This window comes from Marmota monax, unplaced genomic scaffold (genome assembly GCF_021218885.2).
Source record: "Marmota monax isolate L192 unplaced genomic scaffold, Marmota_monax_Labrador192_F-V1.1 WCK01_AAM20220418_F8-fsc00019, whole genome shotgun sequence".
Lineage (NCBI taxonomy): Eukaryota > Metazoa > Chordata > Mammalia > Rodentia > Sciuridae > Marmota > Marmota monax.
Genome location: NW_026695242.1, coordinates 1,602,627 through 1,628,545, shown reverse-complemented (window position 1 = coordinate 1,628,545; position 25,919 = coordinate 1,602,627). Strand labels below are relative to the sequence as shown.

Below are 25,919 nucleotides of genomic sequence, written 5' to 3'. Positions count from 1 at the left end.
GGCTTGCCTAGCATGTACAAGACCCTAGGTTCAATCTTCAGCACCAAAAAAAAAAGTCTACAGGTTACAATTGGATCCACTCTGACTCCCTTGGGCCAAACAATGGCAACTTGTCACTCATGCAGGAACAAGTCCTGGTTGTGCATGCTTCAGTGGAATGCGTTCTTCAGGGCTCAGGGGTGACATGTCCAGAGGGCAACAACTTCTTTCCAAATGGATCAGGAAAACAACTGCATGTGTGACACGTGGAGAGAGTGAGAAAGAGAAAAGGCGACTGACGGCAGGCGCCGAGCTCCCGCAAAAACCACGGAGTGCATGCTGCACCTTCCTTCCCACCTCCTGCGGGTCTGAACATCTCCAAAACAAACATCCAAGAGGACAGACAGCACTGCTAAAAATCTGTTTAAAACAGCAAAGTCTGAAGTAAAACAATCCCACGGCCCCGATAAATCTTTAGAATTATTGTTGCCATTTAACTATGGATTCGAAAATAGGAGAATAATATTGCACGATACACCCAAAAAAGGGAAATATCATAACAGAATCTGATAACAAACAAATGTTTAGGAAATATACAGAGAACAATACCTAAGGAAAAATCTAGTGTACTTTTTTGGAAGGGAACTGAGGATTGAACCCAGGGGCACTTAAGCACTGAGCCACATCTGCAGCCTGTTTTATTTTTTATTTTGAGACAGGGTCTTACTAAATTGCTTAGGACCTTGCTAAATTGCTGAGACTGGCCTCCAACTTGGATCCCCCTGTCTCACCTTCCCAAGCCACTGGGATTATAGGAGTACACCACCATGCCTGGCTAGTATGCCATTTCTTTCACAGTGGTAGAATAAAAAACAAACCCAAAGTACATGATTCCCAAAATGAGGTCCTATTCTCAAAGGTAAGAGACACAGGGAGGAAGTTTAAAAGATGTTCTAGTGGAGCCAGGTTTAGTGGCACACCCTGTAATCCCAGCGACTCTGGAAGCTGAGGCAGAGGATGGCAAGGTCAAGGCCAGCCTGGGCAACTTGACAAGACTCTGTCTCAAAAAAAATAATAAAAAGGACTGGGAATAGGGACTGGGGTTGTGGCTCAGATGTAGAACGCTTGCCTTGCACATGTGAGGCCCTGGGTTCGATCCTCAGCACCACATATAAATAAATAAAATAAAGGTATTATTTAAAAAAAAAAAAAAGGACTGGGAACATAGCACAGAGGTAGAATGCCCCTAGGTTCAATCCCCAGTACCACAAAATATTAATATTAATAGTAATAACTAAGGAGCTGAGGTTGTGGCTCGGTGACAGAGCATTTGCCTAGCACATGCAAGGCGCTGGGTTCGATCCTCAGCACCACATAAAAATAAATGATTAAAATAAAGGTATTGTGTCCAACTACAACTAAAAAAATAAATAATAAAAACTAATAAAATATTCTATCAAAATATTCTGGTCCCCTTGCCTTTGGGTACCTGTTGATGGTGGAACTTCCAGGCAGGGCCTTCTCCTCCCTCTCCACTGCACACGGATAGTACAGCCATGTGGGCTCCCCCAGATACCCTCCAAAGACCTGACTGCCTATTCAGAGTCCAGGCAGGGCCACCCAAAGCAGCTGCAAGGAAGCTCTGGCCTTGCGGCAGCTCTTGCTGGAACAAGCACCTTTGTCCTGGCACCAAAACAGCCTCCACCATCTCAGACAGTGCTGTCCAGCTACCAGGCATGGGCCGAGAGAGTCCTGCACTTCCCCTGACCTCCCCAAGGCCTGGATTGCCTCTCTGCAGCTCCACCCCACACCAGACTTCAACCCTTAGTTTCCTGGGACTTTGTCTTACTTGAAGGAAGAGGAAAGCAAATGCTCCCAATTTGCTCCATAGAATTTAAAACACTCTCTGCAGAGGAGAGGCTGGTGACAAGGGCAAGGAGACATAAATAGTGGCACCATCTGAAGAGGGACTGCCCTGACCAGGTTCCAGAATGTGGGGGCACAGAAGGGGAGGGAAAGGACACAAAGGCACCAAGGAGCAGAGGCCGGGATGTCCTGCACAGAGCTGGCCTGGGCTTGCTGATGAGAGCCAGCAAAGGCCTGCTTTCTCCTGCCAAGGAAGTTATCTTTTAATCCGACCCCCAGACAACACCACCTGGCACCAGCGCAGGAGCAGCTCCCAAGGGCACGTGAGTCACAAGGCTGAGTCCCAGGTCTGTCCCTTCAGGCCAGGGCTTGCCCTGTGCTCCTGAGGAGGTAGCTCTGTCCCTCTAAGACCTAGCTCCTGATAGGCCTATGCACGCCTGGGAGGCACAGGTGGGAGGTAAGGAAGTGGAGAAAGTTGATGGGCTTTCTGTGTCGGGTCACCAAATGCTACAAGGACCTGAGGACAGAGACCCATGAACAGACAGAGCAGCAATCCTAGGACCTTCCTCTGACCCAGAAGTGGTGAGCACATTTGTAGCTCCAGAAACAGCTGTCCTCAACTGGCCGTGGCTGAGCACTGGGCAAGCTCAGCAGACAAGAGCATCCTGACTGGCCAGCGAGGGAAGACAGGCAGCACTGCCCCAGCATTGCCACTGCTCAACACGAGGCTCTCTGATGACTCGGGAGCAAGCCTGGAATGAGGCTGCCCCTGAATTGAGACTCATGCCCATCTGCAGAGCTCAATTTCCAATCCCTGTAGTCAGCCAGGTTGGAGCTGCAACAATATCTAAGGTTCAGTAAGGTTATTCCCGACCTCACGCAAAAGGCTCAAAAATACTCTCCCAATGGGTGAGGTGGTGCACAGCTGTAATCTCTGCTACTAGGGAGGCTGAGGCAGGAAAGCTGCAAATTCAAGGCCAATCTGGACAACTTGAACAGACCCTGTTTATTTTTCAAGATGAAAAGTGAAAAGAACTAAGGATGTAGCTCAGTTTAGAATCCTTGTTTAGCATGAAAGTTCAATCCCCAGTACTGGGGGGGGGGGGGGGGGTATGGCAGGGCAGGGGAGTGGGGTACATTGAGGACATATATAGTTCAGTAATAGAACACTTGCCTAGTATAAGAGAGGCCCTGGGTTCAACTCCCCTGGGGGGAAAAAACCCAACTCCATCCCACAGGATTTTGAAAGGGGTAGGAGAGGGAGTTCCATTGGGAAGTTTTGAGGTTGTCAGATGCTCAGATCATCCAAAGGCAATTGTCCCAACACTGACCAATACTCAGTGCTACAGCCCTCTGCCTTAAAGGCAACTGGATCTGCCAGTAGAAACTGGTGTCCCCAAATTCCAAAATCTCACAGCCCAGAAGGCTGCTCCAATTTCCCACTCTAATCCAGTGGACATGCGCTCAGGATCCCAACAGCCAAGGGTAAGATCCTGACTCATTAGCTGAGGACTCAGCAAGTGACTTCACCTCTCGATGCCTCAGTCACCTCAGTCCCCACAACGGTGAAACTGGACAACAATACTTGCCGTGAGGATCGCAGGTTCTGTCCACGCAAGCTCTGGCACACACGGTAAGTGATTACTAAATGTTGACACAGCACAGTCTGAGTCCACAGGCTCTGGTCCAGCTTTCTGCCCCTCTCCTGACACTCATCCCACTTCTTCATGGCCAGACTCCTACTTGAGCAAGTGTCCAGTTCTGCAAGCTGTCTCCAGAGAAGCCGACTCTCCAGGAACACACTCCAGACCTGGTCTCCCCTTCAAACACAGTTCTGCCATGCCCTCCCCGTAGCCCACCAGAGCCGGCAGGTGAGGAACACAGCAGGAGAACATGACGGGAGGGCTCTTCTCCCCCAGCCTGGCCTTGACCTGTGTCTTAAAAACAGCACAACAGCGAAGGGGTACCATCTTATCAAGTCCATGCTCCACAACGGCTTTTACGGCTCCCTTGGGCTCATTAGGATAAAGTCAACAGCCTCACACAGGCAGATAAAGGAAGGGAAAAGACACTTATTGAGCATTGACCATGTACTATGTAAGCTCTTTGCCACCTACCTTACAAGTGGGATATCATTTAAGAACTCCCTCTGAAGTGGGCCACACTACCTGCATCTTACAGGCAAGAAAGCCAAGGCTCTGAGACATTAGGCAACTGTCTACACCATGCAGCTCAGAAACGGCAGGAGCAGATTTGGAGGCCAGGTCGTCAAAGCCTCCAGGCTGGGTCCATAGTACAACCCAGCCCCTGTGCCCTTCTCTGGGTCACCTACTCCAGCCCCTCTCTGACCAAGCCTTGTCCAGTCACACCAGGGCCCACAGTCACCCAGGATTCCCAGTTTCTTCCTGCCAGCTGTGCATCCTCAGGCATGTGCACCTCTGCCTGGAATGTCCCTACTCGTCACCTGGCAGGCTCCAGTCTGCCCTCAAAGCCCAGCTCTCAAGTGGCCAACCTCCTTCCTGAAACTGATGCTTGCTCCAACTATCTCCTCCATAAGACAGAAATCACTCCCTTCCTTGGAATTGTTTCCAGGTGCTCTGTCCCCACCTATATAAGAGCATGACTGACCAGTCCCCATGTCAGCTGCACTGCAATCTGCTCCCTAGTGTGGATCATTCATCTTGCTGCCACCAGAGCTCAGGGTGTTGGCTTGAACAAGTGAACAAATGTGTTTCCTTCTAGACTTACCACATAACAGAGGGTAGGCAGGGTGGATGGACAAGTACTAAACAGCCTGTCTAGAGTGGCCCCCTGGAAGTTACCCTGGCTGAGAGCTCGTCCTTGGCTGGCTACACCAGAGCAAGCCTGGTGGACACCAGCAGCAGTCTGAGGAGGCAGCACATCTGCTCAGCAAAGCCTAGGCCTCCGAAGGAGACTGCTGTTATAGCCATGGCAAGGCAGTATCAGTGACATCTCAGGGCCACAGTGACAGCAGGGACCTCGGGACTCCTCATCCCCCTGACACTGGCTGGGAGGCCCTCCTGAGACTTAGCGCCAGGACACCTGACGCGCTCATTCCTAGGCATAGGCTGCACCAATCAAGGGGCAGAAGCAACTCCTCTTTGTTAACCTGGACAGGAAGACCTCGGAGCCTAGGCCAACAGCACCCAGCAACAGTGATGTGTCAGCCCCAGTGAGGTTCCATTGGGAAGAGAAGGAAAGACGAGCTCTCTGTCCTGACCCACTTCTCCCAGAGTTCCCACTCCAGGCCAGCCCAGGGCAGCACAGCCCAGAGCCAAAGTCAACCATGAGATCCTTCTCACCTTGTGACATTGGTAAGGGACATACATGTGCATTCATGCTAGAGAGGACTTGGAATCACCAAAGCCACTCTGCAACTCCCACCTCAGAGATAAGGAAAGCAGCTCCCAGGACTAGGTCGCTGAGCTATGCTCTCCTCACCCAACTGTCCCCAACCTAGGTTCACATCACAGCTCTCGCGCTGCTTTCCTTCCTGGGCAGGCCGGGACACTGAGCAGATACCAAACACCATTTGCAAACCCCGGAGGGCTGGGGATGTAACTCACTGGCAGAGAGCTGACCTGGGTTCCGTCCCTGGCACAGCACACACACACACACACACACCCACATACACAGAGGAATGAGTAAAAGCACATCCTGGGGACCAGCCAACACCAAGTTGGCTCAGGAAACCTGGGTGTGGCTCAGTTTTCACCTTTCAGGTAGTTCTGAGGGGGCCAAAGATTGCACCTAGAGAAACCTGGGGGTGGCTCAGAGTCAATGCACGGCCTGCCTGGTGATTCCTATCAACAGCCACACCCTTGCCGGGCTCAGTGGTGGGCACCTAAAGTCCCAGCAACTTGGGAGGCTGAGGCAGGAGTATCACAACTTAGCGAGGCCCTAAGCAACTTAGCAAGACCCTGTCTCTAAATAAAATACAAAATAAGTGTGGGGGAGGGAGTGGCCTGGGGATGTGGTTAAGTGTCCCTGAGTTTAATCTCTAGTACAAAAAAAAAAAAAATCTACACCCTGCAGCCCAGAACCTCCACTTCCTGGAACTTACTCTGAAGAAATGAAGATCTGAGCACAGGAGACGCACTTCTTCAGTACTAATGACACGCGAGAGGGGAACACACTTGCTCCAGTCAAGGAAAACTGGTGACGTCAGTTTTTTTCTTTTCTTTCTTTTTTTTTTTTTTTTGATTAGTGCGTTATTATTATACATAATAGTGGAACTCAATGTTTTATATTTGTACAATAAATAATATAGCTGGGCACGGTGGCTCACACCTGTAAGCCCAGCAGCTCAGGAGGCTGAGACAGGAAGATCTTGAGTTCATGGTCAGCCTCAGCAATGGCAAAGTGCTAAGCAACTCAGTGAGACCCCATCTCTAAATAAAATACAAAATAGGGCTGAGGATGTGGCTCAGCGGTTGAGTGCCCCTGAGTTCAATCCTTGGTACCAAAAATAAATAAATAAATAAGTGAATGGATAAACAAATAAATAAAAATAAACAATATAATTTGGTCAATATCATTCCCCAGGAAGTCCCCTTTCATTCCCTTCCTCCCTCCCCCTGGTCCCTTTCCTCATCCTACTGGTGAAATAAATCTTGACAGAGCAACACTATGCATTCATTGAAAATGACCCCTTTTTACAGTAGAAAGAAACTGACCTGACTTTCTTATGTATATATGTGAATATACCACAGTGAATCTCACCACTATGCACATCCACAAGGCACTAATCAAAAAAATAAAATAAAATATATAGCAGAAAGATCAGTAGAGTAGAGGGAGGGGAACAGGGGGAGGGAGAAAGGAAGGGAAACACTAGGGACTGAATTTGAGCAAATTATATCCCATGCCTTTATATTTATGCCAAAATGAATCCTAATGTTATGTATAATTAAAAGGAAACAATAAAAAGAAATTAAGAAAAAAAAAGGATGCCTCTTAGGTGGGTACAGTGGCACACACCTATAATCCTAGTGACTCAGGAGGCTAAAACAGGAGGGTTGCAAGTTCAAAGCCAGCCTTAGCAACTTAGCAAGACCCTGTCTCAAAATTAAAAATTAAAAATGGGCTGGGGATGTGGGTCAGTGTTTAAGCACCCCTGGTCAAATCCCCAATTAAAAAAAAAAGTTGCTCCTGATCCCAAGCAGGATTTTATCTGCCTGAAGCCAAAAAACTCCTGTCTCTTTGTCTTACAGGGGGTTTGCAGTACATGGTGTTATAACCTCAATAAACACATGAAATTGAGCCACTATTTTTATAGTTAAAAATCTTTAAGGACAACCAGCCATACTTCTCCAGTATGGGCAAGATGAGAATGTGGGTTTCCGCAAGCACTGCTGACACATACTCAAATGCCCTCATTTGAAACAAGTGCTTGTTCGCCTCTTGCTCCTACAAATCTTCTAGGTGATTATTAAAAGCACCCAGTTCCTACTACATCAACTGTCCTGTAAACCACAGTTGCCCCTCCCCTCCTCCAGGTGACTCAGCTGGACCTGTAGCAGCAGGGATAATTTTTTTTTGGTGGGGGGGGGGCAGATATCAGGAATTGAACCCACCACTGAGCCACATCCTCAGCCCCCCATTTTAAAATTTTTATTCATTTATTTTTATTTTGAGACAGGGTCTCACTAAGTTGCTTAGGACCTCACTAAGTTGCTGAGGCTGGCCTCAAAAACATGTAATCCTCCTGCTTTAGCCTCCCAAACTACTGGAATTACAGGTGTGCAACACTATGCCAGGCAACAGGGATAACTCTTTACCAAGGCCGTTTTGGGGTCAGAGATCTGTCTGAGGATGCCAGCTCAGCCAAGATCCACAGTGCCAGAAGCTGGGTGAAGGGGCACAGCTGAGGTCCTAGCATCAGAGACAACAGTGGGACAGGAAAGCTCTTCTCTCTTCTCTCTCCTCTCTCTCTCTTCTCTCTCTCTCTCTCTCTCTCTCTCTCTCTCTCTCGTTTTATTTACTTCCTCCCTCTCTCTCTCTCTCTCTCTCTCTCTCATGCTCACTTCTCTTCCCACACCCATGGGCAACCATTTGTTCACCTCCATTTCTGTGGTTCTGCCAAGTGGGTATTTGGTAACTTACACAACAGCACTGCTTTGCTCATCTCACTCCATTTCTTACGTTTTCTCAGAGGAGCGCGCTCAGGAGGCATCACATTGCCTGTCACGTCTGGGTCTCACCAGTAACTGTGGAGACTGCAGGCTCACACTCATCTGCACACGTCTGCTCTCCTGGGATGGACAGCCAGCACCACCTCCTCTCTATCACATACAGAAGGAGGAGCATCCTGGACCTTTCCCTGGGGACTTGCATGAGAACTAGGAGGGAGTGGCACCCAGGAGAGGGGCTGCCAGGACGGGGCTTTGCTGGAATCCTGCCAGAGGCTGCAGGTCAGCTGCACCAGCAGAGGCGGGAGTTTCTGCACCCCACCTCCGCCATCGATTGACCTTATCCTGCTTTCTACTTCCTGCCTGCCTCAGAGGTCGAAAGGGTTGGAGCCCAAGGCTGTGTTCTGGCATGGCCTCTTACCAACCTGCCTGAAGCCTGCCTGCTAGGGGAACGGAGAAAGGCAGGTGCCCTGGAACCTTCAGGGGCATGAAATAGAAACAACTGCTCATTAACAAAAGCCTCTGCCATGAAGCCACCCGCCTTCATGGGCTGCTGGAGGCGCAGACTTCACACACTGGCTCACAAACTGCCCTGGATCCCAACCGTTCTCACTGGCTGAGGCTCCTCCCACAGAGGCCGGCTGTTTGAGATGGGCAGGAAGGGCACAGAACTCCACTCTCTTATTTGCCGTCATCTGTTCCTGCTACCAATGCCCATGATGCGCATTTCATGCCACTCATCCTGTGAGGTGACAACATCTGAAGCGGTCAACACCTGTGAGGTGAGTCCCCACAAGGTCAAACTGCTCGACAGGTTGCTGACACTTCCCCCCAATCTCTGTGCTCACCGCATTTTAGGCCAGGAACCAAGAATCTGCAAACCCACACTAGTGTGTAGGCCAGACCCTGAATGTGGGACCAGTGGGCAAGAAGGGTATCTAGTGGAGACACAGGTGTCTCAAACAATCATCTAGTTGATCATGGAAGCAGAAGGTGAACAGACACTTGTTGTAAGTCTGGCATGATGGTATGTGTCCCCTGCATGTCACAGCTGGGCTCCCGCCCCACGGTGGAACTTACCCATGGGGCTAAGGGAACAATAATAAAGATAACAACTTATGCTTACCTAGCGCTTACCTGTGCCAGGTGCTGCTCTCAAAGCTCTACAAACAGTAACTCCTTTCATCTTCACAATAGCAGGTCCTATTATCATCCTCACCTCATAGAAGAGGATATTGAGGCACAGAATGAAAGCAGCTTGCCCTTGAACTAGCACCTTGGTTAAATCTATGCTCTTCACCATTCTACGAAACTATTCCCAAGGATCCTGGCCTTCCCCATCTGCACCCTCACCTGTGAGGTCAGGTAAGGACCAAGTGAGAAAATAATACAAAAATGATTGACAAAGGATCCCAGGCAATAGCAACGCCTGCCTCCTGCCTGCCTCCTGCCCAGCGTGGGACCCACTGGGAGCACATGACCATTTACCTGCAGCAACAACCTGCCTTTCCTGCCAGCTGTGAAAGGAGCTGGTATCATGGATCCCATTTGCGAGATGAGGACACCAAGGCCTGGGCGGGTTACAGGAAGGAGGTGGCAGTGAGGACGCAGTTGGAGAGTCACAGTCACTCACTTCCCCTCAGCCACCTCACTCCTCAATCATTCCTTCATCCTCCCCAGAGAAAAGGTCACCACATGGGAATGCATCTCAAACTCCCCAGAGGACTCACGACTCTCAGGCCCAAACTTCCCAGCTATCATTCTCAGACTGGAAACTTAGAGATAAGCCAGCATTCCAAACCATCCAAGAGCTCACAAAGAGGCAGTCAGATCCCTAGGGGATGTAGGAAGACCAGCTGTCCATATCCTTACCCACATGGCCCTGGCCACAGGGTCCTCCTCCACATGACAAAGACCACGGTCAACCTCATCCCCTCTCCAGCCCCAGAGAGGACAACCGGAAGCAGCAGCCTGGCCTCACTCCCCAGCCCTGGCTGAGGAGATGTACCAACTGGACGCCTAAGTCTCTATAGACCTCTATTCCCAGAAAGGATTCCCTCCCACACTCGGGTAACAGCTGGCTATACCCTGAGCCCTGCGCTCACCAGCCTGCCTCCCTCCCTCATCTCTCCAGCACCCTCTGTCATGCATCCAGCCCAAGTCCCTGAACACTCTCCCTCCTTAGGTACCCATTTGTCCAGACAGTTTCACCTGCTCATTCAAGTTTGGACTTTCCAATGTATGTGTGTGTGTGTGTGGGGGGGGGGGGGGGTGACTCAGCAAAGAGGGGGAGCAGGAACCATCTTCTTTTTATTGATCTTCCAAGAAAACCTTACAGATTTTTCCACACAAAGGCTCTTAGCCATGAGCTATCAACCACAGAATGGAAGGTGAGAAGCTGGAAGTCAATAAGCTAGTCTGAATCCTTTTTAGTATTTCTAAAAATTCCAGAACAGGCACAGCAATTCAAAAGGAACATCTTGGGGAATGATGGGATGAATATTCCAACTAAAAGAACAAATCCAGGCTCACTGTGGGTCCGTGGTGCTGCCCATGGATGGCACCAGTGCCCTCCTCACCTCTGCAGGCTCAGTACTTGGTAGAACTGGGTACAGAGCACTGACCGGGAACAGACTGACAGACAGATATACGGACAGATGAAATCTGGGTCTCAGTCTGGCTGGGCTCTACTCTACAGCCATGGGATCCTGAGCAAGACGAAGCTGTGACCAATTCTATGGGTTTTCCTGAGAAGCCTTGGTAGGAGGGAGGCTGGGGACAGAACAAGGTTACATGCGATTTCACAACTTTCCACAGAGAGCCAGAGCGGCTGATCCCTGTTTTGTTCCCTCTCCCTGGGCCCATAAAATGGGGGCTGAGGGGTGGGGGAATAGGACCAGATGTATAAAGGTCACCTGCCATTTTCTATCAGAAACAAGAAGGATGAATATTCCCACACCCAGACCCTGAACTCTGGGCTGCTGGATCCAGCTGTGTTCAGGGGAGGAACCCACCACCAGCACGTTTGGGTTTGTTTACTTTCTTGCTTTTTCCTAGATCCATTTCCTACAGAGATTGGCCATCAGGGAGGGCCCCAACTCAATGTCCATGGGGACTTTATCCTCTTATCTTTATGAAAGGCTTTTTTTTTTCTCCTGGGGCCAGAGGCTCAGGGCATCATTTTCCTGCTTGAACTTTGTCCTGTGACTAAGCACTAAGAAGTCACAGGAGTTGGCACCCAAAGTTTTTGCCGTGTCACAAAAAGAAACACAGAGGTCCTTCCTGCCAATGTCAGACCCATCCTCTGACTCAGCACTAAATTTAGATGTCATGTCCGATGTTTGCATCCAAAAAGTCCTGCCGTGTGACAGGGGCTCAGAGCATGGCTACTGAATGAATGGGTGCTGTGAGGAGAAAGGCTGGGGTGGTCCAGGCGGAGGGCACAGACATCTCAACCTGCCCTTCCACAAGCCTGGAGAAGAGAACAACTGAGCTTTTACAAAGAAACGGACAAGGCCTCCAAGCTTGCCCAGCCTCTGAGCAGTCGCTGACCTGGGAAAGCTGCAGGATTCCCAAAACTCACCTAGTTTGCCCATCTATAGAAGGCAAATGCCAAGGACCTGGACTCACCGCTCAGGAGAAAGAGCTCACAGCTCCATGAACTAGGATGCCCTGTTTACTGCCCATCCTCACTGTAAAGTCTGATGTCTGCTAAGTCAGGTCCAGATCAGGAAAAACCAGCCCAGGCTCCGAGCCTCCTCCTACTTGCTCCCAGCCTGGGAAGAGAGCTGGATTCTGTGTCCAGCTCTGCCAGCATCAGGCCACTGAGATCCTGGTCAAGTCCCTTTGTGTCCTTGCTGCTTCTCACTTATAAAATAAGGATTTGGGCAAAATAGTCTCTAAGATCCTTTCCAGCCACTGTACTCATCAACCATTTAAGAAAAATACAGCAGAAGGGGCTGGAGGTACAGCTCAGTGGTAGAGCACTTGCAAGGCCTCACAGCACAAAAGAAGAAAAAGAAGGAAGGAAGGAAGGAAAAAAGTAAGAAAGGAGAAAAAAGATAGGAAAAGCACATGTCCTGGCAAGAGGAGAAGAAAAGATAGGCGACTGGGAGAAAAACAGAGGTGGCCACAAGGACTGAAAAGGTCCTTATATTATTTTTTAAAAATTAAAGTATCCTAAACTATTTACTGGCTTTTACATTAAAAGATGTGAACAAAATTTCTTTCCATTTGTTTTGCTATCTCATCACTGAATATTGACTGGGCAGATTTTCACATTTGGAAAGCAATCCAGGACTGGAGGATAGCTCAGGTAGAGTGCCTGCCCAGCACACACAAGCCCAGGTTCCACTGCAGCAGAAGCACCACAAATGTGAGAGTGCGTGCGTGCATGTGCATGTGTGTGTGCGTGTGTGTGCGTGCAGCATGTGCACATAACATATGTATGTATGTGTGTGTGTATGTGTGTGTGTGTGTGTGTGTATATATATATATATATGATGTGAATCTATTTGAAGGTCCCAGGCCACCTTAAGGTGCAGACAGGTACCATTCAGAGCAGTAAACTCAAGCAGACTTTGAGACAGATACCACAGCTGTAAAAACCCTGAGGGCAGAGAGAATGTACCCTGGCTTGAGCTGGTCACCAGGGCTGTGGCCCACACAGACAGCCTGGGACTCTACTGCAGGCTACATGTGAGCAGGGCTGTTTACGCATCAACAGCTAACAGCACTTGGACAATGCAGGGTAGGGTCAATGACAATATTAAAAAAAAAAAAAAAAAAAGTTGTTTGTGTTAAAGGTAACCACTTCTCATAGAAACTGATCATCTGATGGGGTTTCACTTTACTCCCTCTCACATCACCGTCTTGAGTAGCAAAGACTGGCTTTTTTATTAACCACCTTATGGTCATCTGTCATTTTTAAAAGCATGGTTTATCCCCAAAAGAAACCGACAAAGGTAAATAGAGGAAGCAGGCAAAGACAAAAGCACTCTGTGAAAACATCACTGTCAACGATGGCACTCTGGGACCAGCTATGGCTCACCCGCCCAGCTGGGCTCAGACATAGGATGGGGAGGCCTTCCGGGGACTCTTCTCTTTCCCAGGATGGGGGGCATCATAAACAAAAGCAGCCAGGTCATCGGTTTTCAAACTGTGTTCCAGGGAACCCCTGGAGGATCCTGGGGGACCTTGTGGAGGAGGTTCACAGAGGCCACAAAAAAGGGGCAAGCTCCAGCCCTGATCATGCTACAGTGCCTCTTTTGTCTATTTACACAGCTGACTTTCCCCTTCCACTAAACAAAAGGGATCCCATAGCTTTTTTTTTTTTTTTAAATTAAGTCATAAAGGACATTTAAGTCATTCATTGTCCACAGCAACCCTGTGAGGAACTGAGACCAAACAGCTCAGGGTTGAACAGCACAGTTCATTCCCCAAATAACCACCTCTACTCCCCCAGGCTCTATATGAACACATTCAGGGAAGGCCAGTGCCTGGTAAAGGATCCATTCCACGGCTAGGTGGCACCAAAAAGAGTTCCTCCTGAAACCAAAGGCCCAGGCCCGGGGAGCCTCCAAAGACACTAACCAAATGCAGTGGGCAGCCCTTGCTCCAATCCTATGGAAAGAGCCACCTGTGAAAAGACATTTTGACACAAGGAAAACTGAATATCGTCACCTATGTTTGAAGGGCTTAGGAAAGATTTGAAAGGAAGGAAGAGAAAGGGGAGAAAGCAATAGCTTATGCTGAGCTCAACTCTCCCCCCAGGGTCTTCCAGAAGGCAGCCCACGTCCAGCATTCTGGGGCCAAAGAGACACAAGCCCCCTCCTCTGCCCCGAGTCTATCTGGAAATGGATGTCTTTGAAGACCCTCTGAAAACTCTTCCCAAGGTCCTTTTGGAACAGAACTCCTCACAGGGCATGGTGATGCCTCCTTGAATTGGGGACTCCAGGACCCAAGCCTCGTGAAAGTGTGTTCTGAGCTGCCCAGAGAGGCACAGGCTTCTCTTGCTGTGATGCCAAGCATGGCCTGTGCCTGTGCTGCCTCCTGATTCCAGGCACAGGCCAGGGCTGCCTCTCTACTCAAGGGCAGATGGCTCAACAGCAGCCTGACCCTGCCTCAATAACTCACCTCCAGCCTCACCAAGATCCTGGGAAGGGGGCCCACTAGCCCCTCTTCAACACCAAGAACAAGGAGGCCCAGGATATTAAGCTTGGGATAGAAGAGCCAGGATTTAAACCCCAGAATCTGGGCATCTCCAGATGGGCTTATGACACTCAGTTATCTCTAGTCCCAGGCCCTGGCTCCGAAGCTCCAAACCCACAACAATGTTCAGGCCACCTAAGTCACTCATCCACCTTCCAGAAGCAACATGACACCCTCAGGGCAGAGACCATCTTCCCTCTTTCCCAGCCCACTGCCTCCCACGGGTGCAGAAAAGACATGCCCCCCAGTTAACATGTCCAAGACCCATAGCAATCAAACCACCAGGACGGTCTCCACACATCCGTCCAACATGTCCCCAAAGCCTCAACAGTGACCTAAAGCCCAGTCCTACTCACTCAGTCTTAGAGAAGACCACAAGAGATTTAACCATCCCAAAGAATAATGATGAAGAAATCAGACTTCATTCTTGTTGACCCAAATCGGGGAAACTAAAAATGAGGTCTACTCATCCTAGAACCACATGTGACTGACTATTTCAGCTGGTAATAGAACTTAAAAGAACAGGGAAGCTTAAAGTTTAGGTGCTCCAAATGAGAGGGAAATGAGGGAAATGCAAAATGTTTCTCGAAAGTACATTGGTCTGAACACTAACATCGCAAAAGGATTTTCATGGAAAAGGATTCTGTGGTCAGATCAGCTTGGGACCATTCTAGTGAAGCCCCAAAGCACAGTGGCTCAGGAGTGCTTCCAAAAGGAATACAGCTAAGGAGACCGGAACTACTTAATCCAGCACTGCACAAATGCCCTTGACCACAAAACCCAGTCAGAGAGTTACAGCACCATCACCGTCCCACCAAACCAGCATTCAGAACAGGTTTCCTGGGGAAGTGCTGATCTAGGCCTTTTAAAAGAAAAATCTCAATAGCCTTGTTACCCTGGGTTCCAGATGAGAAACCAAACCAACTCCAAATGGGATAAAGGAATGTCTACAAAGCAGAAATAACTGATTCAAGACCTTTGGAGACAAAGACACTAGTACTAGAAACACAACGGAAAGTGTGAACAGCTCTGGGCTGCCGGACTTGGGTGCTGCAGGTACTGTGTGGTAACCTCACCAAAGGAAACACAGAAGACAGCTGAAATCGAAATCTTTCTATAAAGTCCAAAGGAACTGTCCTGAGACTTCCCAAAAACCTACTGGGAGAACAAAATATAAGCAAGCACATGTTTTAGAAGGAAAAAAAAAGGAAGAAAATGTTGGAATTAAGGTTCCACCCACACCCTGGTCAAGGTGTTGTGGATGTATGGATTTTCTTAAGTGAAACTAAAAGTGAGAGCTGGTGTGGTGGCGCATGCCTGTAATCCCTGCGCTCAGGAGGCTGAGGCAGGGGGATCATGAGTTCAAAGCCCATCTCAGCAACTTAGTGAGGACCTAAGCTAGTCAGTGAGAGCCTGTCTCTAAATAAAAAATAAAAAGGCTGTGGATGTGGCTCTGTGCTTAAGTGCCCCTGAGTTCAATCCCCACTACCAGAAAAAAAACTAAAAGCAAGGGCTAAGGGGGTATGGGTCAGCAGTAAAGCATTTGCCTAGTATGCACAAGACTGTGGGTTCAATTCTGGGTACCACAAAAAATAAAATAAAAGCAAACAACAGAAGGGGTCCTTAAAAAAAACTGAATGGAGAATTTCTGTACAATCCAGTAATTCCACTTCTGGGTCTATGCTCCACAGTGAAAACTGTATACATCCATGTTCAGAACAGCCTGATTCACAATAACCAAAGGTAGATGCAACTCAGGTGTTCATCAACAGTGAATGGAGAAACAAAATGTGATGTATACATACATGGAACATGATTTGGCCTTGACACAAAATTCTAGCATGTGCTACATACAACATGGATGAACCTCGAGGACATTATACCAAGTGAGATAGCCACTCACCAAGAGACAAACACTGCCTCAACTTCCCTTGTAAAACATATCTAAAGCAGTGGAATTCATAGAGACATAAAGTAGCAAGATGGTTGATTGGGGCTGAAGGGAGGAAGCAGTAGGAGTTAATTGTTTAATGGTTACAGAGTTTCAATTTGCAAGACAAAAATTTCCAGAGATGCACGGCAGTGCATGGCAGTTACACAAGAATGATGGGTATATTCTTTTTTCTTTTCTTTTTTTTTTGTACCAGGGATTAAACTCAGGGGTGTCTAACCACTGAGCAACATCCCCAGCCAGTTTTATTTAGTATTTTGAGACAGGGTCTCGCTAAGTTGCTCAGGGCCTTGCTAAGATGCTGAGGTTGGCTTTGAACTTGTGATCTTCCTTTCTCAGGCTCCTGAGCCACTGGGATTACAGGCATGTGCCACTGTGCCCGACTGCAAATATTCCTAATAGCATGGAAGTGTGTACTTAAAAATAGGTGAAACAGAATTTTCATATTACATACATGTTGTCACAATGAAAAAAATCAAACAATGGTTCAATTGATAAATTTTATGTTATATAAATCTTACCACAATTGGGGGATAAAAAAAAGCAAATAGGTTATGACCCTTGGTGTGAAATGAATGTCAAAGTCAACAGTCAAAGAGTAATTATCCACAAGGGTCTAAAGGAACAAATCACCAAATATCTGTATTTTAAAATGTTGCTGCAGCTGTTTTTGTAGATCTCTGCCTCAAAAAAAAAAAAAAAAAATCAATAGAAACACACAATTCACTGACATACAATCTGACCAGGGCAAATGGTATAAAAAAGAAAAAAAAATCAATTTCCCTCCAGTTCTAGTTCCATCCCATTTAAAATTCCCTGCTGAACACCCTCAGCATCCCTACCATGCAGACCAAGCTGCAGCTCCGCACTCTTACTCCACACTGCTTCTCTGAAGCTCACATCTCCCAGGGCTGCAGGAAAGTACACAGGGCCTCCTCACTCTAGGGCTGCGGAACATACAAGTAATTGGTAGGAGTGGAACAAAAACCCGAGACAATATTTCTCCTAGTCTGCTTACTTTTTCAGGAAATAGAAAGCCAAAACCAAAATCAATTGACACTATTGCTAAATCAGATTAATAGTAACCTCAGTGTGGAGCTGGAGGGGACCACAGAAAATTAGTCCAACCCAACTGCTCCCTGGGAAGGACTCAGAACCCCACAGGACTTAGCAACCTCGCAGTCAACACTCTATTCTTCTGTTTTTATTATTGAACTCAAACAAACAACAAACAAAAAACAAAAAAACCCAAGCCCCAAGAAGCTAAGAGGCTCAGCCAAGGGCAAGACATTGCACTCAGGAGATCACCACTCAGGGCTCTTTTGAGGACACCAAACTGACATTCAAATTCCAAGTGTAAAAAGAAAAGAACTCTCCAAATCTACAACAGGCAATGTGGGTGCTCCACATGGCTCTTGGCAGCCAGCCTCACACTGCCAGTACCTGATGGGTGACCTTGGGAACTTCAGACACCAATGTCACACCACCTGCTTCCATCAAAGACATACTGTGGGTGGTGACATCTGTGTGTGCATCTGGGATTCGCTCAAGTCTTTCTCCTCTCCCACAGCCTTCTGCCTCTGTGAAGTTATCCCTTAGGAATCTGTATGTGCATTTGTAGAGGGTCTGCAGAGGGACACACCATTTACTCTATGCACAGATGACATCCGCTCAACAAAAAGTTGTTCAACACAGATCTTGGGTCAGGCTCTTTCCTCAGCATTACGAGTAAACAGCTCATCCAGCACCAGGGCCCAAGGGTGCAGGAGCACATTCTGCTCTAGAGACCCATAGCCACAGTAAGAGCAACCTTGACCACTGGGTGGCATGTTTGCAAAGTATTCCCACAGAACCCTCAGAAGTACCAGGGGTTCCTGGTTTTCTGGCTCTAAGGCTGGTTTCCAGCCTCCTGCTGCCACTGTGATGCTGCACAACTCACCATGACAACAAAGTACTCCTCCTTTTTCTTACCAAAGGCGGCCAAACAGCATCGTGAAGCAGTTGATGTTTGCTGTGTTCCCCGCGCACCCCCACCCCCAGGAGAAATAGCTTTATATGCACTAAGAGCCAGAGAAGGAGAGTAGGATCTGAGATCCCAGAGATTAGGAGCAGAGATTAGGTTCCAAAATGGCAGCCCAAGCTCATCAACTGAACAGACTCTGCTTCCCAGAAGCCCTGCAGGCACTGCCACCAGCCAAGGGCTTGCTATGAAATGTACGTGTCACCAAACCACACAAGTCTGCCACCACTACAGAAAGGTACAGGTTTTGTTCCATCATTAGATTTCGACAAAACCTCCCAGTTACAAGTACTACAAAAGGAAAAATAATAATATTTGCATTTTGCCGAACTTAAACTTGACCTTAACATTTGGCTCAGAGCTTTCACCATCTCCAAAAACATAGCTCCCCTGCTAACTTCTCCAGCTATAAGATCCAGCCAAGCAGTGAGAAGACAGCCTTTGCTAGCCCGTGGCAATCCTCTCCCCATTTAACCCAGCCTGTCGGGGCTCAACAGCAGGGTGAGGTGGGGTAGAGGTGGAGGTGGAATAACTTCCCCCAGTATGACACAGCAACTGGAGCTTGATGGGACAGCAGAACCGGTGAGACCAGAGGGTCCAGGCCCTGTGTCCAGTCCATCTCTGCTGGAAGGGGAGGAAGAGGGATGCTTGGCAGCCTGTGGTGCTCGCACATCTTTTTCTGAGCTTTCTTGTGTTCCTCTGTGTCTCTTGTCCATCCTCACTCCTGAGCCTACTATGCTGGATCCAAAGGATTCATAGGATACAAGCCCCGTAGAGGTGCTAGGTACAGAGGAGGGCAGGGATTGGAGGGCTGGCACCCTGAAGACCCTGGCTGTGCACAGGATGAGGGACCCACCTGGGGGGAAAACTGCATTCCCCCAGAAACCCTGAGGAGTGGGCAAGAGGGGCAATGGAGTGGCAGGATTGACAGGCTGTAGATGGGCAGGACTGGAACCTCTAGGGCACCAGACATTGTGGGGGATATGATTTGGCCCTGGCTGCCTAACACTGGGACTCCACATGTTCAGTAGAGGTTACCTGGGCCTTTCTATCTCTAGCTCTAATTATTGTTTTAATTACTTTATAGGGCACAAGAGACTTAGAAAGGTTAACTGTCTTGCTCAAGGTCTGACCACCACCAACCCTCTCTAGCAATGACCTCGTCTACTAACTGTCTCATCATGCAAAGGTGACACCACATGTAGTGGCTGTATCTACACACGGTTTCTCTTACTCTGGAGAACTGCTCCTACACCCTCTAAAAAGCCATGTGGCACTGGAATAGGCCACCAATCCCATCACCCTGCCCTACTGGTTGGTTCCACTGCTGTGCCCGGAGCCAAAGCTGGGCCAAAACCTTAGTTCTCCAGCCCCAGCCACAATGACTGGCCTCATGTGGACCTGTGGCTCTAATTGACCAATCAGAATTCCTCCCTGAGATTCTTCTGTCTCAGCTGATTGGATAGAGCTCAGTTTCTTCTCTGACCATGTGCTGTGAACATAAAGTCTAGAGAGGCCTGGGGACACATTCCAACCCCATGGTTAAGATTGAAGGATTTAGGGGGTCAATTGGCCCTCCTCTACTCCAAGATTTTGTGTTGCCTGAAGACAGGGATAAGTTCTGAGAAATAAATCTGGGGCAATTTTGTTGTGCAAACATCACAGAGTGTACTTACACAAGATCAGATGTCTACACCACCACCAGGTGATATGATTTTACTGGACCACCATTGTGATGAGGTCTGTCATTGACTGTAATGTCATTATGCATCACATGATTGTGTTACAAATAATCAATAAATATTTCTTTCCTGCCTAAAATAGTTTGAGCTATTTTTTTTTTTATAATCTGCAATAAAGGTATCCTGAACTAATATAAACAGAGAAAAATAAAAATCTTCCCTTCAGGGGCTGGGATTGTGGCTCAGCGGTAGAGTGCTCACCTAGCACGTGCAAGGCCCTGGGTTCAATCCTCAGCACCACATAAAAATAAAAAAATAAAATAAAGGTATTGTATCCAACTACAACTAAAAATTAAATATTTAAATTAAAAAATCTTCCCTTCACTTAAAAGCACTTATCAACGATGACTTTCAAGCTCCTCTGCCACCTCCTCCAAATAATACAATATTAAAAAAAAAAGAAAAGAAAAATTACAATGGTCGGAGCTTTTACTTTCTGCCTTTTCTCCTGATGACCCTCCAGGATAGAGGGTAGCTCCTACCCAAAGGGAACAGGGGAGAGAAAAAAGGTCCAAGTAACCTCTACTGAATAATAAATAATCCACACCTGTCAATCTGTACTAGTCCTGCTGAAAGAATCTGGCAGGTTTATTCCTTTAAAAAAAAAAAAATGTCTTCCAGGGCTAACTTCTATCACACCTAAAATCCAAGTAACATCCAAAGCTCTCACTCAGCCATGCACAGTGGTGCATGCCTGTAATCCCAGCAGCTCCGGAGGCTGAGGCAGGAAGATTGTAAATTCAAAGCCAGCCTCAGCAACTCAGCAAGACCCAAGACCATGTTTCTAAATAAAATACAAAAAAGGGCAGGGATGTGGCTCTGTGATTAAGAGCCCCTAAATTCCCAGTACCAAAAAAAAAAAACTCATTCAGCCTAGTGGCACAGCCCTACTGGTTACCTGAACATCCCCATCTCCCTCCACCCACAGCCAATGCCAGTCCCTGCTCTGCTGTGTCTGCGGCCCAGGCATCCTACCGTTTCCCCCTGTGTGCTCCACTCCCCTCCACCCTACTCAAGTGCCATTCTCTGTACAAAGCCTTCCTCAGACACTGCTGTCTCCATTCTCTGAAGTCTGCTGAAAGCAAGCCAGCTTTTCCCTAGGAAACTAGGGAGGAGGACCAAGGAAAGTGGGAGCTCTGAGCACATGGATGAGAAGTTTAGGCGGTGACCACCAACTTCTGCCACTTCTGCTTCCCAAGAGAGGCTTGGTGTAAAATAATTTGGGAAGGGCCTCCACATTTAGGTGGCAATTAGAGTCACTAAGGATAGATGAAAGTATTTGCAAAAAGTATGTCACATAGCCAGGCACAGTGGCACATACCTGAAATCCCAGCAGCTCGGGAGGCTGAGGCAGGAGGATGGCAAGTTCAAAGCCAGCCTTAGCATGCTAAGCAACTCAGTGAGACTCTGTCTCTAATAAAATACAAAATAGGGCTGGGGATGTGGCTCAGTGGTCGAGTGCCCCTGAGTTCAATCCCTGGTACCAAAAAAAAAAAAAGTGTGTCACATATATTGTTTTTGGTTTGCAGTATTATACAGGGACTGAACACAGGGCCTCACACATACTAGAACACTTGATCACTGAGCTTCATCCCCAGCCCTTTTTGATTTTTTTTTTAAGTTATACATGGACATAATATCTTTATTTATTTTTAGATGGTGCTTGGGATCGAACCCAGTGCCTCACATGTGCGAGGGCGAGGCAAGCGCTCTGCCACTGAGCCACAACCCCAGCCCATTTTTTACTTTTTGAGACAGGGCCTCACTAAGTTGCCCAGACTGGCTTCCTACCTGCAATCCTCTTGCCTCGGTGTCCCAGGTAGCAGACCATAGGTGTGTGTCACAGCAGTACATAGTTTTAAAAAGAAGAGTAATCTTGCTTGTGTTTGTGAATCATTCGATAGGTCCATCTTATGATGTCCCTCTCCTAAGTACCCCCACTCCCCCAACAAGGCAGCAAGCTGAAGGAATGATATTACACACCTCTGCCCAGGGCCAAGCACAGGACCAGGGCCTCTATCCTCCCCCAACACACCTGCCCTCCAGGAACTGAGGCAGACAGCAGAGCACCCGAAGTCCCAACTTGCAGATTGAAGACACTCAGCTCACCCAGAGGCAGGAAGTTGAGATCCTCAAGGAAGAAATCCTTCATTTTATAACTGCATCAAAGAGAAAAGTACTTTTTTCTCTTTGTTGTGAAGGTACAAATTAGATTCACCAGATTCTGGTACAATGGGGAAAAAAAAAAACACAGGAGATCTCAGAGGAGAACAGCTATTTTCTCCCCACCCCAGCAGCTAGACCAAGGTGTTCTCTTTTTTTCCCTATGATCAATGGTCAAGGACAAGAAAACTCTTCAGAATTCCAGAGTTCTCCAATGACAGGAAATGTCCCAAAATTATAGTGGGAAGGCCTGATCGGGTAACAGAAAAAAACCACCCCAGACAAGAAGTCAAGAGCAAGGAGTTCAGCCTCACCTCTGGCACTAGCCAGCCCTGGGACTTCTTCCTCAGTAAGGGATAGGGCCCTGGATACCAGAGTAACAAAGACACCATGCTTTGCCCTGGGGTTGCCAGAGAATCAATGAACAGGAAAGTAAGATACAAAATGCTAACCGGCCTTGCAACTACCAATCCTGGCACTGGAGCCCATTCTTCCCCCAAAACCCAACACTGTATATTTCTTAGTCACCTCTGTACCCCCAGGCCTCAGCGAGTCAGCTAACTGAGCATGAGTTGCCAGGTGGATTTGATTGGCCCACCTGCCCAGGAACACTAAGTCCGTGCCCTACTCCAAGGTCCTTCAGGTTTCAGGCCCCACACAATTGGACTGCTGGCCGACCTTTGCCTTGGGCACCACAGACTCCCATAGCGCACAAGTGCCCACCGGGGATGGACATTCTCGACCAGAGGCCCACTCAGTTGTGGAATCTACGACAAAAGCTTCCTAAATGGGTGATGGCACCATTTCCAATGTAAAGAGATGGTGATAAAACAGCTTCTGCTTGATGCTCGGGTCCTAGGGAAGCCAGCCAGCTCCTCCCTCAGGCTCCACTGGGCCGCAGGCCGACTCACTGGCAAAGCCTTGGAGGGGAAATCACTGGGGAGTGGAAGCACTCAGGGCACAGTGCTAGGATTCCCGGATCATGGCCCCTTAGGGGTAAGACCAAAGCCTCCACCCCTTCAGCCACAGCACCTCTTACACACTGTGCAATGCCCCATAAGAAGGGCTCCCTGATCTAAAGAAAAAAAGTTTGGGGACACTACTTCGGAGCAATCCATTCCTTGGGAAGACCCCAGCACCCCACTGTTTACTCACCACGTCACTCCTTTCCCCAAGAGGCTTCAGGTGGCATCTCGCCATTCCAAACACTATCCTAATTTTTTCCTAATGTATTAAATAAAATGAACTTAACTTCCCCTTGAAAGTTATTTTTCTAAGGATTTCGTGAAGCCACAGAACTCTGCATTGTGGGAAAATAGATCTGAAATCACTGCCCTTGGGGATAAAATCCAAACCCTACTCTATCCCTTTCTTGGCGGTCAGGACTAGCTCCTCGAACTTCTGCCTGAGGCCCCACCTTCTCCAGGAGGCCTGGTCAGGGTGGATCCAAATTAACAGCAATTCATCCACTACATTACCTAGACCAGAGACTGAAGCTAGCACTGATTCACACACATCCCAATGAAGACTTGAGTCCATACTCCAACTTCTGTGCTTCCTCCCTCTGAAAGATTTCTGGAGATAATCTTGGATAAACTTCCTCCTTCACAAAGACAGAAGTAATTAAAAAGAAAAAAAAAATTGCCCTAATAAGACCCTTCCCCCATTCCCACCCTCAGGGCCACATCCAACAGCCCCTTCTTAGCATCTTCCAAAGCATAATCCCAGGAAAGCACTGTATTTGCCAGAATGCAGCTTTGAGGGAGAGAGGTATAAGAGAGTCGGTCACCCAAGGTGGAGACAGCAGGACTACTGATAGACAAGCTCTGCTATGTGACGGACAGTTTAGATTCTCTATGTCAGTTTCCTTCAGCTATAAAAACTAAATGGAGATGGCCCATGTAGTTGAGAGCTATTACAAGGAACACCTTATAAAATCACTCCCTTAATAACTGAGGCTTTTAACAGCCACATAAATGGGTCTCTTTAGCCTTTGCCCTACAAGTTGCTAAGGGCAGTTTTTCAGCCCTCTCTGCTCACTTCTTTTTTCCTTTTACATATGTGTCTTCATTTATTTTTATTTTATACATCAGTTAACTCTTAAGGACAAGACTTAGAAAGGATGTACTTGCTGTTCCCTGGCTCTGAATGTGTTAAACAAAACAATATATCATAATTCAAAACTTGTGGCGCTCAATACTTTCTGAGCATTCCAGCCAGTCCAAGCTAGACTTTTCTCTCTGGGAAACAGGAATAATAGCTAGTTCGCATGGTGGTAACAATTAAACACTTGGTAAAGCAGAGTGCCTGCCACAACCGTAGGTGCACAATAAATGTTAGTTCTGCTCCTTTCTCAGTGCAATGCTTTCTTCCTGGCATCCACACTCCCTGATCCGTCCAGAACAAGACAAGCACTCCTCACAGACTCCCAGCAGTACCCCTTCCCTACAGGCACACTGAAAAATCATTCACTTCCAAGAGAAAGAAGGGGTTCCAAAGGGTACCAGCCACCAGCCTTCCTCCGCAGGCAGCTCAGTGCTCTCGGGACAGAACTGAGCTCCAACAACCACTACTAAGATTTTCCCATGTTGCAATGCAACTTCCCCCAACTTTTCCCGACCCAGTTTCCAAAGAAACCTGGGCAGGCTTTGTGCAAAATCAACCACAAGTCTAGATGAGCTGAGACTGAACTTCGGGCAGAGGGAAGGGAGCTGGGTCAAAAAGTGAAAAGTCCTGAAAGCGGGTGGCAGGGACCAAAAGGCAGTTGCACTGGTCCTGGCTCAGGCTCCCTTCTTCTTGATTGTGCCACTGGTTAAATGCTAGCACAGGCTGCCAAAGGACTAGCAGACGGTGAAGAGTCAGAGAAAAGAAACCCAACGTCCCTCCAAGGCACCCCTCAACCCCGACGCCGCGACTGGACCTGGTGGCCTCCGGGGGACCCTGCAGCCGTGGCACCTGGGAGGGAGAAGGCCTGGGGGAGGGGCAGCATTGTTCACAGAGACCGGCGGGACTGGAGAAGGAGGTGTGAATTCGGGGTCCAGGCGTCGCCCGCTCCCAGCAGGGGCTAAAGGAGAGAAGGTGTCACTCGGGGCGATCGCCGTGTAGCGCAGGGGCCCCAGCGAGATCCCCCTCGGCAAGCTGCCGAAGGAAGGAATAGAGGTCGAGGCGAGAGGCCGCGCGGGGGTCTGACACTCACCGGCGCCCTCGGCGGGCTGCGGCGGCCCGACGACGCCGTTCAGGTAGAGAATGGGCAGCAGGTGAGGCTGCGTCTTCTCCAGCGCCGCGCGCAGGTCCTGGAAGTGGTCCCGCTCCTTGGCCAGGAGCAGCTTGAGCAGCAGCTCCGCCTTGGCGCCTCCCGCCTCCTCGTCCAGCTGCCGCCGCTCGCCAGGGCTCAGCGCTCCCGCGGCCTCGAGCAGTCCGAGCACGGCTTCCACCTCCGTCATGGCCTGGGCCAGGCTCTGCTGACACTGGGCGAGCAGCTCCCGGCGCTGGGGCTCCATGGTGGCGGGCCGCGCCGCCCCGCCCCGCCGGACAGCGCCCGGGCTCCCCAAGGCAGGCGAGCGCCCGGGCGGCAGCCTTAGCGCGCCGGGAGCCGCGAGGCGGCGGGGGCCATGGGCCGGTGCCGGGCGGGCTGGGGCCCGGGGCGGCGGGCGGCTCAGCAGCGGCCGCCTCCCGGGCTCCTGAGCGCAGCCATGTTGGCTGCAGCGGCGGCGGGACTAGAAGAGGAGGAGGAGGAGACGGAGGAGGAGAAGGAGGAGGCGGAGGTGGGGACGGCGGCCGGGGCGCGCCCCGAGGCCCGGCTCCAGCCGGGCATGCCCCCTCCCCCTCGCCTCGGC

General features: G+C 48.9%; 1 protein-coding gene across 3 annotated transcripts in view; it reads right to left on the bottom strand.

Moving 5' to 3' along the window:
- The window catches only part of Dlg5 (discs large MAGUK scaffold protein 5), a 104,171-nt gene extending 78,529 nt beyond the window's left edge, over positions 1-25,642 (bottom strand). For 2 of the 3 annotated variants that reach the window (XM_046419771.2, XM_046419773.2), the window contains exon 1: positions 25,280-25,641. In XM_046419771.2, coding sequence (XP_046275727.1) covers positions 25,280-25,583 — 304 coding nt within the window. In that variant the 5' untranslated portion in view covers positions 25,584-25,641. Of the gene's footprint in view, positions 1-25,279 lie in introns of all 3 variants that reach the window. The other variant, XM_046419772.2, reaches the window with a different exon arrangement.
- Positions 25,643-25,919: the final 277 nt, after the last annotated feature.